Source organism: Anopheles merus, chromosome 2R, assembly GCF_017562075.2.
Source record: "Anopheles merus strain MAF chromosome 2R, AmerM5.1, whole genome shotgun sequence".
Classification (NCBI taxonomy): Eukaryota; Metazoa; Arthropoda; class Insecta; order Diptera; family Culicidae; genus Anopheles; species Anopheles merus.
In genome coordinates, this window is record NC_054082.1 from 51,966,181 (window position 1) to 51,979,992 (window position 13,812).

The following is a 13,812-nucleotide window of genomic DNA, read 5'->3' on the forward strand; positions in this document are numbered from 1 at the left end:
CGCTGCACACATCTAGTGGGGCGCTTTTTTCTATTTCTATAGAGTGTTTTTTTCTCCTTGCTTCATACTGACCGCCGGAGGCTACGAATAGGTTATGTTAGATATCAATTTCACTATCCTCCGTGATCCGTGATTTAACTCGCAATCTTCCGGTGCAATTTTATCTCACGCCGAACGATGTAGATGTAGGAATTGGATTTAAGTTTAGGCATGCACTATCTATGTAGACATAATTTAATAATTCATAGGCGAATTCACAATTGTTTTCTATTATTTTTATTCATCTTTTGAATTGCTCTCTATTTTATCATACCGTCATATATCATGTGAAAATACATTACATTACATATCAAATGACGGTGTATAAAACAATGTGAATTTCTTTCCTATAAACTAAAAAAAAACCTTCATGAATTACAATCATGACAGTTTTTTCATCTTTTGTCAATTCTTTTTAAACACAATTGCGACACAAATGTGCACCACGGATGCACAATTACAATACTGCTTCAAGCACAGCGGAAGTGCAGCGAAAACTCACCGGAAGATCATTCATTGATTTGGGCGTTGGAGAAAGAATGACGTCAAACTGAGAACGCCATATCATTTTACCTTATAGTGAGTGCCTTGGTACGTTCAAACGATCAAACAGAGTCGAATCTATTGTTCATGCATCGGGCACTTGTGTCATGGCTCGCGTCTGGCGCGGGAAGAATCACTATAGTTTTTGTTTTGTTTTGTGCATGATCGTGTGCGTGTCTCAAAATTGGTCGATTTGCTGTGCGCTTGAGTGATTTTTAATTCGAATGACAATTTGAAAAGCAATTCCCTCTAGGTGGAAGTGAAAAACATGAAGGCGAGTCGAATGGATTTGCGTGGAAATGGGAGTGCTGTGTGCCCATCGGCTTGGAAATGGGCTTTGCTTCCGTTGTTTCGAAAAATGTGTCAATTTTCACACATGGACACGCTATGCGCTTGTTAGAAATATAAAAAAAAAAACATGTTTTATAGTATAACTATATTTGAAAGCATCGCGCTGCTCCATATAAAGTGCAATTTGAAGAGGGTCTTCAAAGATTATGTAAAGATGCTTTGTTAAACATTAAATATTTTACCTAAACATAAAGTTATCGCTTTGAAGGGCTGGCTGGTCGACATTTGCCGCCGCCTGCAGTTTGGTGGGATATTTCTTGTGTAAAGTTCATCGTCATCCATCCAGTCGCGCTTGTGGTCTGGGCAAACATTACGCACTCGCGCACGTGCATACGCACCCACTCAAGCTTGCACAGGGCACCGCGTCAATGTGTGGCGCAAATGACCACAGCTCTTGTGTATGAAAGTTGTACATCGTACGGCAGAGCAAGCATGTTGGCGAGCAGAGTTTGGAGCTCGGCGGGACAAACAAACAAATGTGCAGCCGGCGGCTTTTCTCTTTCTCGCCACAGTGCTATGTTCTGATCATCACACCTGAGTCATCACTGGAAGATAAGGTGGGGCTTTTTTTTCTTCTTCTTCTATATGTCAATAAGGCGAGAGAAAGATGACTAACCACAGAGGCGACTGACTGTTGTAATTGTTCGCAATGGGGGAAAGAGGGAAAGAGAGAAACATTGTGCCGCTACACACGCATTGCTCGCGATTTCATAGTTAGTTGATGATCGTGCATCACGCAGATGACACGAGCGTTTGTTCCGTTGCCCACAAAGAAGTAGTGCATGTAAAAGTGAATAAACATTGTAAACTAATTCAACACACACAACGGCAATGCTGCACTTTACCGTTTTCAATTACTAATCCAAACTAATCCTTACGCAAAGAGCAATCTGGAGTATGGTTCAATAGTAGTGTAGTGTAGAACACGGACCGTTGCTGAGTGGTGTGAATGCGTTCCAATGGCACGCATATATGCTCACTGTGTGTGTTTACTATTTTTTTCTTCTTTTTCTCTTCCACTGTCTTTTCTATCTCATTTCCAACCACTGCCAATGCCGTATGCATCGTAATCTGTGCTTCACAACAACAACAACGTACGTTGCGAATGTGCCAATTGCTCGTCCGGCAACTTTCATCCATCCGCCTAACGACGCGTTTGGTTCCGTCACCATAATAACAGGAGGATAGCAACAGTTTGGATATAGTAGGACAATACAAGCCGGAGATTTTCTGCTAAACGGAAGGAGGTAGAGCGTGCGCCAACACCGACACTGCGCTCATTAAGTGGCGCGGCGCAGTACAAGCAGTAGCAGATATAGGAAGGATAAACCAAATACAGCCTTAGAAGAATCAACATAAAACAGAATACTTTATATCGATCTGCGATCAATCAATCTCCAAACTGCGCACCGATACCGATTGGAGAGAAGAACAAAAACAAACACGGCACACCAAGAAGCAGAGTGTGTTAACATTTTCACCATCAGAATATTCATCGAAGAATCTCACATCTAAATCCAGTGGAAGGTTGAAACGCACACCGGATCGTCGAGAGCTAATCGAACAAATAATTTCCTATACCAAATCTGAGCATAACTCTCCAGTCGTGTTTTGTCATAATTATTTTGCGCTTGTGTGTGTGTGTGTGTGTTAAAGTGTGTCTAATATCGTCCGTAGACAGTTAAGAGAAGGACAGTAGTAAACTATTACGTTCATTACGTTCATTCATTACCATCGCCATCAACGTCACCACAAACCTACCAGTCTGTATATCACTATAATACGCAAACGGCGAATAGAAAAGACACTGCAAGCAACAAGAAAACGCACGTTACCAGCCACGTAACCGTCACTATAACCGATCAATCAATCGAGAGCTGAAAACACACCAATAGAGTCAACTGTCGCCAACACAAGCACTAAATAGCTGACAAATTTCTGCATCTAACAGTGTTCACTCAGCCAAAACGGTGAGCGAGTTAGTGTGAGGGGAAGTTTGGAGCAACCTTTAACGGCAGCGGAACAGTTTTTGGAATTGGGTGTAATCGTACGGACAAAATCGATTACCAGGTAACTTCCTATATTTCATGCAAAACGGAGTACGAAACTGGCAATCTTGGCAAACACACACACACACACACACACACACACACACACACACACACACACACACACACACACACACACACACACACACACACACACACACACACACACACACACACACACACACACACACACACACACACACACACACACACACACACACACACACACACACACACACACACACACACACACACACACACACACACACACACACACACACACACACACACACACACACACACACACACCACACACACACACACACACACACACACACACACACACACACACACACACACACACACACACACACACACACACACACACACACACACACACACACACACACACACACACACACACACACACACACACACACACACACACACACACACACACACACACACACACACACACACACACACACACACACACACACCACACACACACACACACACACACACACACACACACACACACACACACACACACACACACACACACACACACACACCTCACTCACAAATATCACACACAACACAAACTCTAAAGATCCACAGTATTCGAAGCAAAAGCCACTCATCATCCTTAGTTTAATACGTAGACAAAAGCTTCGAAGATCACGGCTAAGCACAAAACCGATCGACCAATAATGCGTGTAGTGCGAAAAATTAACAGAAAATTTGGCTTTTTCCAGCTTGATGGAGCGCATTTGATCATTTCCTTTGTTGTGCGAGTGGTAGCAAGTTTAACACACGATAATAGGGCGCACGGCCACAATTAATCAGGGACACATTCTCTACGCCATACTGCTGCTTTCCGTCGTCTGTTGCTTTCTACTTGTTACGTTCAGCGTTTCTCGTTCGTTCAGCGTTTGTCGCTTTGTTATGTCTTTCTTTATTTTCTTCATTCGATTGAGCTGTGTTCGAACTGGTAATTAGTAACTGTTTTGCGTTTAAATGTTTTCAATGTCTTTTCCGATTTGTTTAAGAAATTTTCTTTGGCCTAAGTAATGTGGTTGATATTTTCCGAAATCATCAATCATTGTTGACGATTCGAAACGAAGCGATTCCTTTGCCTACTACCCAGTTGAAACATGCTCTTATTAATGTTGCTACGCATACACAACTGACTACTGACCCTTCCGCAAAATAATGCAACACGCTTTTTACTAATCCACAGATGGCAAACAAAGCGGCATTTGTGGGCGTTCCCAAGCGTGCTTCCTGCAACCGTTGTAGTAATCCAATCTTTCTGGCAGAACGTATCAGCTTCGGCGAGAAAAGTTACCATCGATCGTGTCTCAAGTGTGCCCGCTGCGGTACGCAACTGACCGTGGGAAGCTTTTACGAAACGGAAACGGATGGCGAGTACTGCTGCGAAACCTGCCCGGATGAGGAGATCCAGTTGGAGCAGCGTCGCGAATCGTCCGCTTCGCCCGACGGCAGTTCCGCGAACGTCACCGGCGATGGCACACCGGTTGCTGCTGCTGCTGCATCCATTGGTTTACCCAAGAACGTACGCAGTAGCAAGCTGCTCGATCGGATATCGTTCTTTGAGTCGGCACCGTTGAGCGACGAGGAGAAATCGTCCAATCTAGAGCGCAAGGCACGGATGAGCCATTTTCTGAAGGAATCGCTCAAAACGGTAGAGCAGGACAATGATGAACCTCCCGATTTACCACTTACGGGGCCACCAAGTTCGGTAACGAATGACAGCTTGAACGGGAAAGAAGAGGAAGACACGGACGACTCGGATTCGGATAATGTGGATGATGTGGAAGATGAGTTCGAAAAATTGGTACAGGATCTCGATGAACCGGACCTAGATATAAGTAAACCTCCGCTAGCAGATCCGAAGAGTCCACCGCGTGCTGATGCAATTGCTTCGGAATCTGAAACCACAGCACAGACAGATACCATCAAGCCTAATGAACAAGAACAGCAAAAAGTTGCTGAAGTAGTACTGCAAACGGAGGTCGTGGTAGAAGAATCTGTGTTGGAAACAAATTCTTTGGAGGTTCAAGATAAATCTGAAATAGCAACACCGGTGAAGGTAGAGGACGATTCGGAATTGACGAACAATCTTCCTGTAGAGGCAACTGTCGAGGCAAAGGAAATTAATCCGCTAGCTCCACCGGTTACGGAACAAACCACCACGATGACCGAAAGCAGTGATTTGACATCCGAACATACCATAAAGGACGTTGTTGAGGACAAGCGAACCGAGACGAAAGAACAGCCATCAACTGAGATCTCAAACGATGATACCCCTGCTGCAGAAGTTGGAGTGATAGTAGAAAATGGGTCGGTGGCATCAGTTCCTGTATCGGAATCTACTACCGAGCATTTGGATGTGCCTAACGAAAACGAAAGTACTGAATCGCTAGCTACACCCTCAGAAGAATCGAAGAATGCAACAGAAAGTACTGAAAGGAGCAATTCGATGGTGCCTAATGAAACCGTGGAAAGTGCGGTTTCTGAATCTAAAGTGCCTGTGTCAGTGAACGAAGAAGAGTCCACCATACCTACCGATACACCCGAAGCATGCAATAAGGTTGATAATGATGAAGGTTTACCTGCTGTCAGCACGCAAGAAGATGGAAATGAGCAAGAGCAGTATCCGTCCGATCTCAATCCTTTCGGTGACGAGGACGACGGAGAGGGAAGGGAACAAATCGTAGAGCTACGAAAAGTTCCAGCGGGCGGCAAGCCCGTTCCGACCTTGCGGCGCGTCAGCACAAATCCTTTCGGCAGCGAAGACGAAGACGAGGACGTCCAACAGTCTCCGTCATCGAAACCTCCGAGACCGCCACCACCGAAGGTGCTACAGTCGCCATCCTCTGGTGGTTCATCGTCGAAACCGGTCCCGGCGAATCCGTTCGACGAGGACGACGATGACGAACCGACGGACGAGCCGGAAATAGTGCCAGTATCCAAACCTTCCCCCCGCCGAACACCGGTACCGACGCCGAGAAAAGCACATGCCTACAACGACTCCATCAGTTCCTTGGACAATTCTCTAATGTCTAGTAGTCGGCTAAGCAGCTCGAATGTGTCACTAACGTCCAGTCTGGAGAGTGGCCCCTCGTCCCTGATCGTGCCGAAGCGCAAAAAAGGAAAGGCGCCCGACATTCCACTGGCCGTCTCCGGTGCATCCACGCCCATCGTATCCCAGCAGCAGCAGCAAATGGGAGTGTCTAGTGCGGTGAGAACATCGGTGGAAAATCTTTCCAACAGCAGCGGAAGTGGCACCCTGACAACTCCGCGCAAGAAACGCCTTGCACCGGCCCCTCCCCCAGTACCCAATTCATCGTCCACTCCGAAGCAATCGTCGACTCTGCAGGTTCGGGAGGAGGGTGGTTTAACACGCGTCCCCAGCCAACGTCTGCTTTCCGTGGATGCGAGTCTGTTAAGCAACAACGATCGTGACATGTCCGAAACGATGAGCCGAGGCACGAGCAACGAATCCGTCGTGTATCGTCGAACAATCGTACCGCTCGTACTGGACGATGACGGTCCCGAATCGCCAGTACACCTGGACGGCACCACAAACACCAGCGGGCGACAGTGGGAAAAAATGAAAGACAACAAGGAGGCACAAAACCGCAACCGGCAATCGCAAAGTTCACCCACTAGCGAGGCCACCAGCAATAGCTTCGGTAGTCCGGGGGGAAACCTTTCGATTCTGTCGAACAAATCCTCCCAGGGCAAGTGGAAACGGCGCAAGGGTCCGGCCCCGGCACTGCCGATGATGGCCGCTCCGCTGCCGGAACGGAAACCGATCAAAATGTTACCACTGAAGGAAATACACCAGGAGCTGCAGATTATCGAAACGCAGCAGCAGGGACTGGAAAAGCAGGGCATTGTGCTGGAGACGATGATACGGGAGCGGTGCGAGGGGGTGGAAGCGGATGTCGATCTCGATATCAGGTTGCAGCCAAACTCGAAGGAGGTGGAAGATCTGTTGATGCAGCTATTCGAACTGGTGAACGAAAAGAACGAACTGTTTCGACGGCAGGCCGAATTGATGTACTTGTAAGTAGGAATGCAAGGAATGAAAGAAGGCGCTCTATAACAGTGTTTCTGTTTATTATCTCATTTCATATGCCGATAGACGCCGCATGCACCGGCTGGAACAGGAGCAGGCAGATCTGGAGTACGAAATTCGGCTACTGATGGCACAGCCGGAAAGGAACAAAACGGACTCGGACAAAGAAAAGGAAGAGGCACTGATTACGCGCTTAGTGGAGGTATGCATGCTTGTCGAAAAAACCGCCGTTGTTGCATTGAGTGTAACTGTGATTGTAACCACTATTTTCAGATCGTTCAGTTGCGAAATGAAGTCGTTGAATGTCTCGAGATGGATCGAATTCGTGAAGCGGAAGAAGATTTGGTAAGCTATTTTGTGTGTGTGTTCGACCCTGTTTTTGTTCCGGGACTCACGAGATATTTATATTCTACTCCTGCTTTTGCACAATTTTAGTCGATTAAACAAAGCATTGAAGAGCGGGCCGCTAGCCAACAGTCAAAGCACAGTAAGAAAGACTCATCTGCCAGCTCCACTACACTACCGCTTACTGATGCAGAAAAGCGCGACTCCTCGACGAAGCTTTCCAAGAAAGAGAAAAAAAAGCTGAAGGAAGCGAAAAAGTTGGTAAAGTCGAAAAAGATTGACTCGGAAAAGGTAAGCAATCCAGGAAACGAGGAACGACAAGTGATGTGTCTCCTGTATGCAATCTTCTAATCGGGGGGATCTTTTTTTTTTGTTTCCCAGGATGCCGATGAGACGGAAAGCAACACAACAAAGGAAAAGAAAAAGAAACGAAAGTTTCTTTTCTAAAAGCCATCCGTTCGCGTGGGTTGATATTTAACGTACACATTCCCTTAGATCGCTGATAGATCCGCAGATCCGTCCAACTTGTTCCAACTGCGTTGCTGTAACAGTTATCAACTCACTTACTATCATCTTGTTCTTTGTTGGCGAGCGGTTTCCAGTTCGATTATGACCCCCCTACTCAAACGATCGTAGAATGATCTTATAGGTTTGCCACACCGATTCATTAGCGCTACCATTAGCCTCGTTAGCCAGATTAGACAGTGTTTCTTTTGTTTGATTGCATCGGTTTAGCAGTGGTTGCACGCACTTTACCAAACGTGCGTGTCCCGCTTCATGATCGCTGTGTATCCTCTGCTGTAGATATGTCAATCATCGCATTTAGCATTCTGACGCCTGCTGTAGTAGATCGGGAACAATAATTATGCGTAAGCTTGCTCTTGCATCCCGATTCTGCGGGCCGGTTTTTTGTCAATTCAACAAACATTTTTTCGTTCATTTTCAATCCATTTCATTTGCGCACATAGTTTTAAATAGCGTGTTTTTGCTGATGATAATATTAATAATCATGTTTTACTTCTACCTATACATATATAGAGCGAGAGAGAAAGAGAAATAAAACCATTATAATCGCGAGTTAAGTGTGCTTTCTTCTGAAAGTGAAAGTGTGCATAGTGAAAGGATAGATGTGTGTGTGCGATTTTGCTGCGATGCGATGAAGTATACATACATATATTCGTCTACTACTATAAGAAATAAAATATTGGTTGAGCTTACCTTCTGTTGAAGCTAGATATATTGATTAGAAGAGAAAAACAAATCCCTGGTCCGAGTTTTGATCACAATCACGATGACTGCCTTTGCGTTCAAAATCCGATCGTATTTTGTTTTCTCAACACAGACCACACTGTGCATTAATACGTTAAAGGATCAATTTCTAACAAATATACACATCAGGATTTATTATTGAGAACAGTACCATGACCATACAATAGTGGTGGTTCATTCCGACACCCATCCCCCATTTTGTCCATCGACAGTACCATGACCATACAATAGTGGTGGTTCATTCCGACACCCATCCCCCATTTTGTCCATCGACAATGATGAGAGTTCACACACCGCACTTCGGTATCGCGTATCATAACGTGTTAACGCGCCAGCAAGTACTTAGGAACAAGTAGTGAGTGAATTCGTTCTGTGTTCAGCTTTTCTCTTGCAAATCGTATTAAATACCTGCTGCTGTATTCCTGTTTTCTATCACGGTTTCGTGGCAAGATCGGCAAGATTACATCGAATATTGAACAATCAATCTATAAAGCCAGTTCGCACAGAGGCTCTAAGGAAAACCGTATTCACCTAGTAGTACACAAGTAAGACAGATTGTTTTAAAGCTCACTCGAATCAAAGTAATTGTAATAGGGTAGTAATAATGTGGCTTTTTCGTAGAAAATATAAAACTAAAACTAAATTGAATTTAACTCATAGTTAAATTGTTCTAGCTAGTAAAAACTAATAGTTCTACGTAGATTGGTTGTTTTCTACTCACATTAACATACGCTTGAAACTAGCTTGATCGTTTTGATTATGCAGTTATAACATTCGTTCACCCTTTTCTCATACGAAACTGTCTTGTCTACGCTCTCTTACAAATTATACATCTAGATCAACAATTAGACACTATGATATCGTTGCAGTGTTTTGCAAAGGGTTTTGAACCCAAACCACCGTGTTTAAGCTTCGTTTGTGTTTTTGTTTTGTTTTGTTTCACGTTTCTTATCTCATTTACTGTAGAATATATATAGTATTAGTTCATGATGATATATGCGATACAAAGAGTGTTCATCACCTTTAATTATCAATATGGATTCGATAGCTTACAGAGTTCGTACACTTGCTAACCAGTAACACAATATTCGAATAGATTATTTAACACTTAGAACACTCTCGATTCGCTCCGACGACTGTCCCCACCGGCCCGGACTTACGAAAATGACTAGTTTCTGCTCCCATAACTAACACATTTTGATGGCTACAGTTTTGATAAGAAAAATACGATTTCTATACGATTTGGTTTAACATTACATTGCGACATACGGATACCGATTAACAATTCACGTTACTTTGAGTTTGTGTGTACGTTTTTTTCTGTTGTTCTGTTCCTTTCCTTTGAGTGTTGGTTTTGTTACGTTGTTATGAGACACTTATGGTAACAATAAACACGGATTTACAAGGAGAATACCTATTACTCGTTAACGTTAACGTTGACTGCTCTTTGGAGGCGAGGGATTGGATTCACTTTCCCCTAGCATTGTTTATGTGCAGTGCATGACCGATTTTGAATTTGGTTTTGGTGCACTTGTACAGCAATAATATTGTTTTTTTTTTTTAATATGTCGAAGTAAATACTAACATTTTTATTTTGTCTCATTAATTGCTTGCGATACATCGTTTTGCCTTTTCTTGAGTGAAGTAGCATTTTGTTATTGTGTTTGTAACTTTTGTTTTGGAAAGTCGCATAAGAAAATGTTTGTTTTTTATTGCCTTTAATTTTTAATTTAAACTTTAAATCAAAACCATTTCGAGTGACTGCGGGTATCGTCTTTGGTTGGAGGTTCGTTCAGAACGTATATTTATTCTATTGTTTTGTCAACATTTACGGCAAGAGCAGTTCAGTTTATACTACGTTACATACTATTTCATAACTTTTTTATTGTATGTTTTGCTTTTCTATAGTTGCTTGTATTTTATAATTGTAATCTGTAATCTCTCTTTTCTGTACGTTGCTTGTTTTGCATAACAGTGGTTGTAATAACTAGTAGCAGCAGTAGTAGTTAGTTTTTCATTTATTTATTTGATTCGTTTGAGTCCCTCGAGATGACTGGCATAGTTATATATTTGTGTTTGATATATATACCTTATGAAATCTTTCTTTTCTACCTGTGACAAATTCATGTCGGCATGGTGGTCAGGTTGCGCACCATTGTGTGGGGTAGGTGTGCTTCCCTCCTATTGTTTTGACTAGTTCTAAGGATATCCAAGGATGCTCCACTATTAGTTCGTGGAAACATGTCTGCATCATAAAACTCTCTCTTTCTCTCTCTCTCTCTATCTCTCTCTCTCTCTCTCTCTCTCTCTCTCTCTCTCTCTCTCTCTCTCTCTCTCTCTTGTTGGCTGTCTCAGTTGTATATGGCTTAACAGTGAGCATGGTTGCCAGCTTCCAAGCAGGATTTAACCATGCATAGAGGATTCTAATGTACGTTTGCTGCAGTATAAAGTGCAATGTCAAGACTTTGCATACAATTGTTTGTGAGTATGAGTGGTTGTGTGTTTGAGTGTGTTTCTGTATGTATCGTACGCTCTATCGTAAAACAGATCGAGTTAAACCTACACTTAGGAGTCGAAATTAGGAAGGCACATAAGTGGACTTGTGGGAACTTTAACACCTTACTCTTCGTCTATCTCTCTCTCTCTCTCTCTCTCTCTCTCTCTCTCTCTCTCTATTTATTTCTCTCTCTCTCTCTCTCTCTCTATTTATTTCTCTCTTTCTCTCTCTCTCTCTAGCTTGCTGCTCTTATAGGTAGCCTTTGTCGATCTTGCCCGGGGCAAACGCTTTCGGTCGATCAGTTTTAGAATATGTGTTACCCTTTCCTTTACCATCATCATCATCATCATCATCATCATGGACTGTGATAATTTCAGGAGCTAACCGAGTGGAAACATGGAAGAAAGAGAGTTGTAATTCTATTCAAATTTTCAACTGATCAGACTACTTGGATCGTTCAGCAGTGCTAAAGATATGATCGTTTCCCCCTCACGAAAACGATTAGGATAAGGAAGAAAGCTTCCTTATTGAAGTGTCTTCTTGGCAATTGAGTGGCATCTTCATTCCACAACATACATTTCCCTTACACCATCGTAATAAAACAGATCGCTAATGCGAAGGATCAGGAGGTCTAACGAGGGGACAACGGAATCAGAATTATCCTAAGAGTGTTGCTTGTTCGCGTATGAAGAGGAAGCGCTACCGATGGTTTTCACTTTGCATCATGGCATACTTCAATAGGTTAGGCCCTGCTTAGTGACCGTATACCAGGCCTTCACCTTCACCAGTGTCGGCGTAGGAACGTCGGTCGGTGCGCGTGCACCCTGTTGCTGCTGCCCTGGAAGCAAAGGGTCCGCGCGCACTGGGCACTGGGAACAGTGCAGCTCGTGCGGTCGGGTAATGCAGCCGCAGCAAGAGCCGGGCGGTGACATTGGAGACGAAATCGTTGCAATGCCGCTCGATGACTGCAAATGATGATGAAGATGGTGGTGGTGATGATGCGAGGAGGTGGTAGACGAGGACGCGGACAGTTGCCCTAGGAACGATCCATTGCACGGAGGCAAAGCGAGCGAGAGCGTTTGCGGCGGTTGCATCCTTGATGGTGGCAGTGCTGGAGGCGGCGGAGGAGCGTAGCACGAGCCCTGGCCAAGGCGCAGCGTGGCCAGGTGAAGGGGCTGCAACGGTTGCTGCGAGTGATAAGTGTCCTGGGGCGGAATGTGATAGTGCTTCAGTGGCGGTGGTGGTGGAGGGGGTGGTGGTGGTGGTGGCGGCGCTGTAGAACACGACGGTAACGCTGATGAAGGATGCAGCAGCAGATGATGATGATGGTGGTAATGATGGTGGTGCAGAGGATGGTTCGCTGTCGGATGGAAGCCGTGGTTTTGGTGCCGCGCGGTAGTGGCTGCGTTCGACTTGGCTCGCCCGTTGGCCAGTATCATCGACTGTTTGCTCGTCCGGGACGTCCGGTATCCTTTAGACGTGCCGCCATTGGTGATCGTGTTCGTAGTGCCGGTGGGCCCTTTCAAGCATGCTGCTGCAGCAGCACTAGTCGGTGCTGTTGTTTGCGTTCTCTCATGGCCACCGCTGATGGTGGTGGTTGGGGCCTGCTCCGTTCGTTTCGCAGTGCTTTCCGCGGTTGTCGTTGGTGGTCCGTTCGATGTGTCGGATTTCAGTACTGAGCGAGTGAACGAACCGGCATCCGGAACGAAGGCAGATGGGAAGGGGGAGCGGAAAGAAGCGGTTAGAAAAACCCGATAAAGTTACAGTGAATACTATTTAAATCTATTTTAGATTTAGGGATATGAATTTTAATGTGAAAATTAGGATTTTCATTCCAAAGAGGATTAAGGCTTGGTAACAATTGATACACTTGAAGTCATACACTTTTTACACAAATATTAAATCAAGGTTATCGTTCAAAGACGCATTTTGTATACAGTGGCTCACTAAATAAATGATACAGTCACAATTTCGCAGTTTTTTTTTTGTGAATATATTAACCAGCTCTCAAGCTAGCCAGAGCCTATTTTAGCCAAATTGTACAAAAACTCCATAACATTAAGTCAAAGAATTTATTGCACCAATTCCATTAAAAGGACGAATGTACTACCTTTGAGAGCATAGGCTTCTCAGACTATATGTAAATAATGAAGAATGTCTATTTTAGCCAATAACAGTTGAGCAAAACTCATAAAAATGACAGTGAAAAAACCCTAATGGTAAATTCCTAAGATCATATTTGTGCCTAAGAGCCATATTTTATTGTGCGTTAAACTTGGTCAACACTGCTACCCTCTAGACAACTTGTGCAATGGAATAAATCATTTAAAATCCTTTTTGAATCCTGCATTTTTATCATTCTATGATTCATTATCTTCGATTAATGTATTTGCTCATGCTAAGTAATACAAAAGCTTAAACATCATATTGAATTGAGTGAATCATTAAATAAAATTGAGAAAAACAATGACAACACAACTTTCACGAAAAGCACAAGGCTGTTAATTAATTTTACAAGTTATCTTAAATGCACGTGAACCACTGTAGTATGATAGATTTTGGCGTTTACTTTAATGCATTGCGATAAATATTTAAATTGATGGATAAAG

At 43.8% G+C, this 13,812-nt stretch overlaps 3 protein-coding genes across 13 annotated transcripts in view; 1 reads left to right on the forward strand and 2 right to left on the reverse strand.

Moving 5' to 3' along the window:
- The window catches only part of LOC121590567 (MICAL-like protein 1), a 36,424-nt gene extending 27,752 nt beyond the window's left edge, over positions 1-8,672 (forward strand). For 5 of the 6 annotated variants that reach the window (XM_041910345.1, XM_041910348.1, XM_041910346.1 and 2 more), the window contains 5 exons: positions 4,225-7,079; positions 7,159-7,294; positions 7,366-7,437; positions 7,528-7,728; positions 7,819-8,672. In XM_041910345.1, the coding sequence (XP_041766279.1) occupies positions 4,225-7,079; positions 7,159-7,294; positions 7,366-7,437; positions 7,528-7,728; positions 7,819-7,884 (3,330 nt within the window). In that variant the 3' untranslated portion in view covers positions 7,885-8,672. Of the gene's footprint in view, positions 1-2,167; positions 3,004-4,224; positions 7,080-7,158; positions 7,295-7,365; positions 7,438-7,527; positions 7,729-7,818 lie in introns of those variants that run through there. The other variant, XM_041910350.1, reaches the window with a different exon arrangement.
- A 3,265-nt stretch (positions 8,673-11,937) lies between these two features.
- On the reverse strand, positions 11,938-12,642 carry LOC121600289 (E3 ubiquitin-protein ligase Hakai-like). Its single transcript, XM_041928746.1, has one exon. It carries the CDS (start codon positions 12,640-12,642, stop codon positions 11,938-11,940), a length of 705 nt encoding a protein of 234 aa, XP_041784680.1.
- Positions 12,538-13,812, reverse strand: part of LOC121590569 (Kv channel-interacting protein 4-like) — a 59,626-nt gene continuing 58,351 nt past the window's right edge. For all 6 annotated transcript variants that reach the window (XM_041910351.1, XM_041910352.1, XM_041910354.1 and 3 more), the window contains one exon: positions 12,538-12,878. The gene's annotated coding sequence lies outside the window, so the exon portion shown is untranslated. The remainder of the gene's footprint in view (positions 12,879-13,812) is intronic.

Coding starts and splice junctions, on each gene's coding strand:
- LOC121600289 (XM_041928746.1), bottom strand. CDS start 12,642: ATGATACTGGCCAACGGGCGAGCCAAGTCGAACGCAGCCACTACCGCG.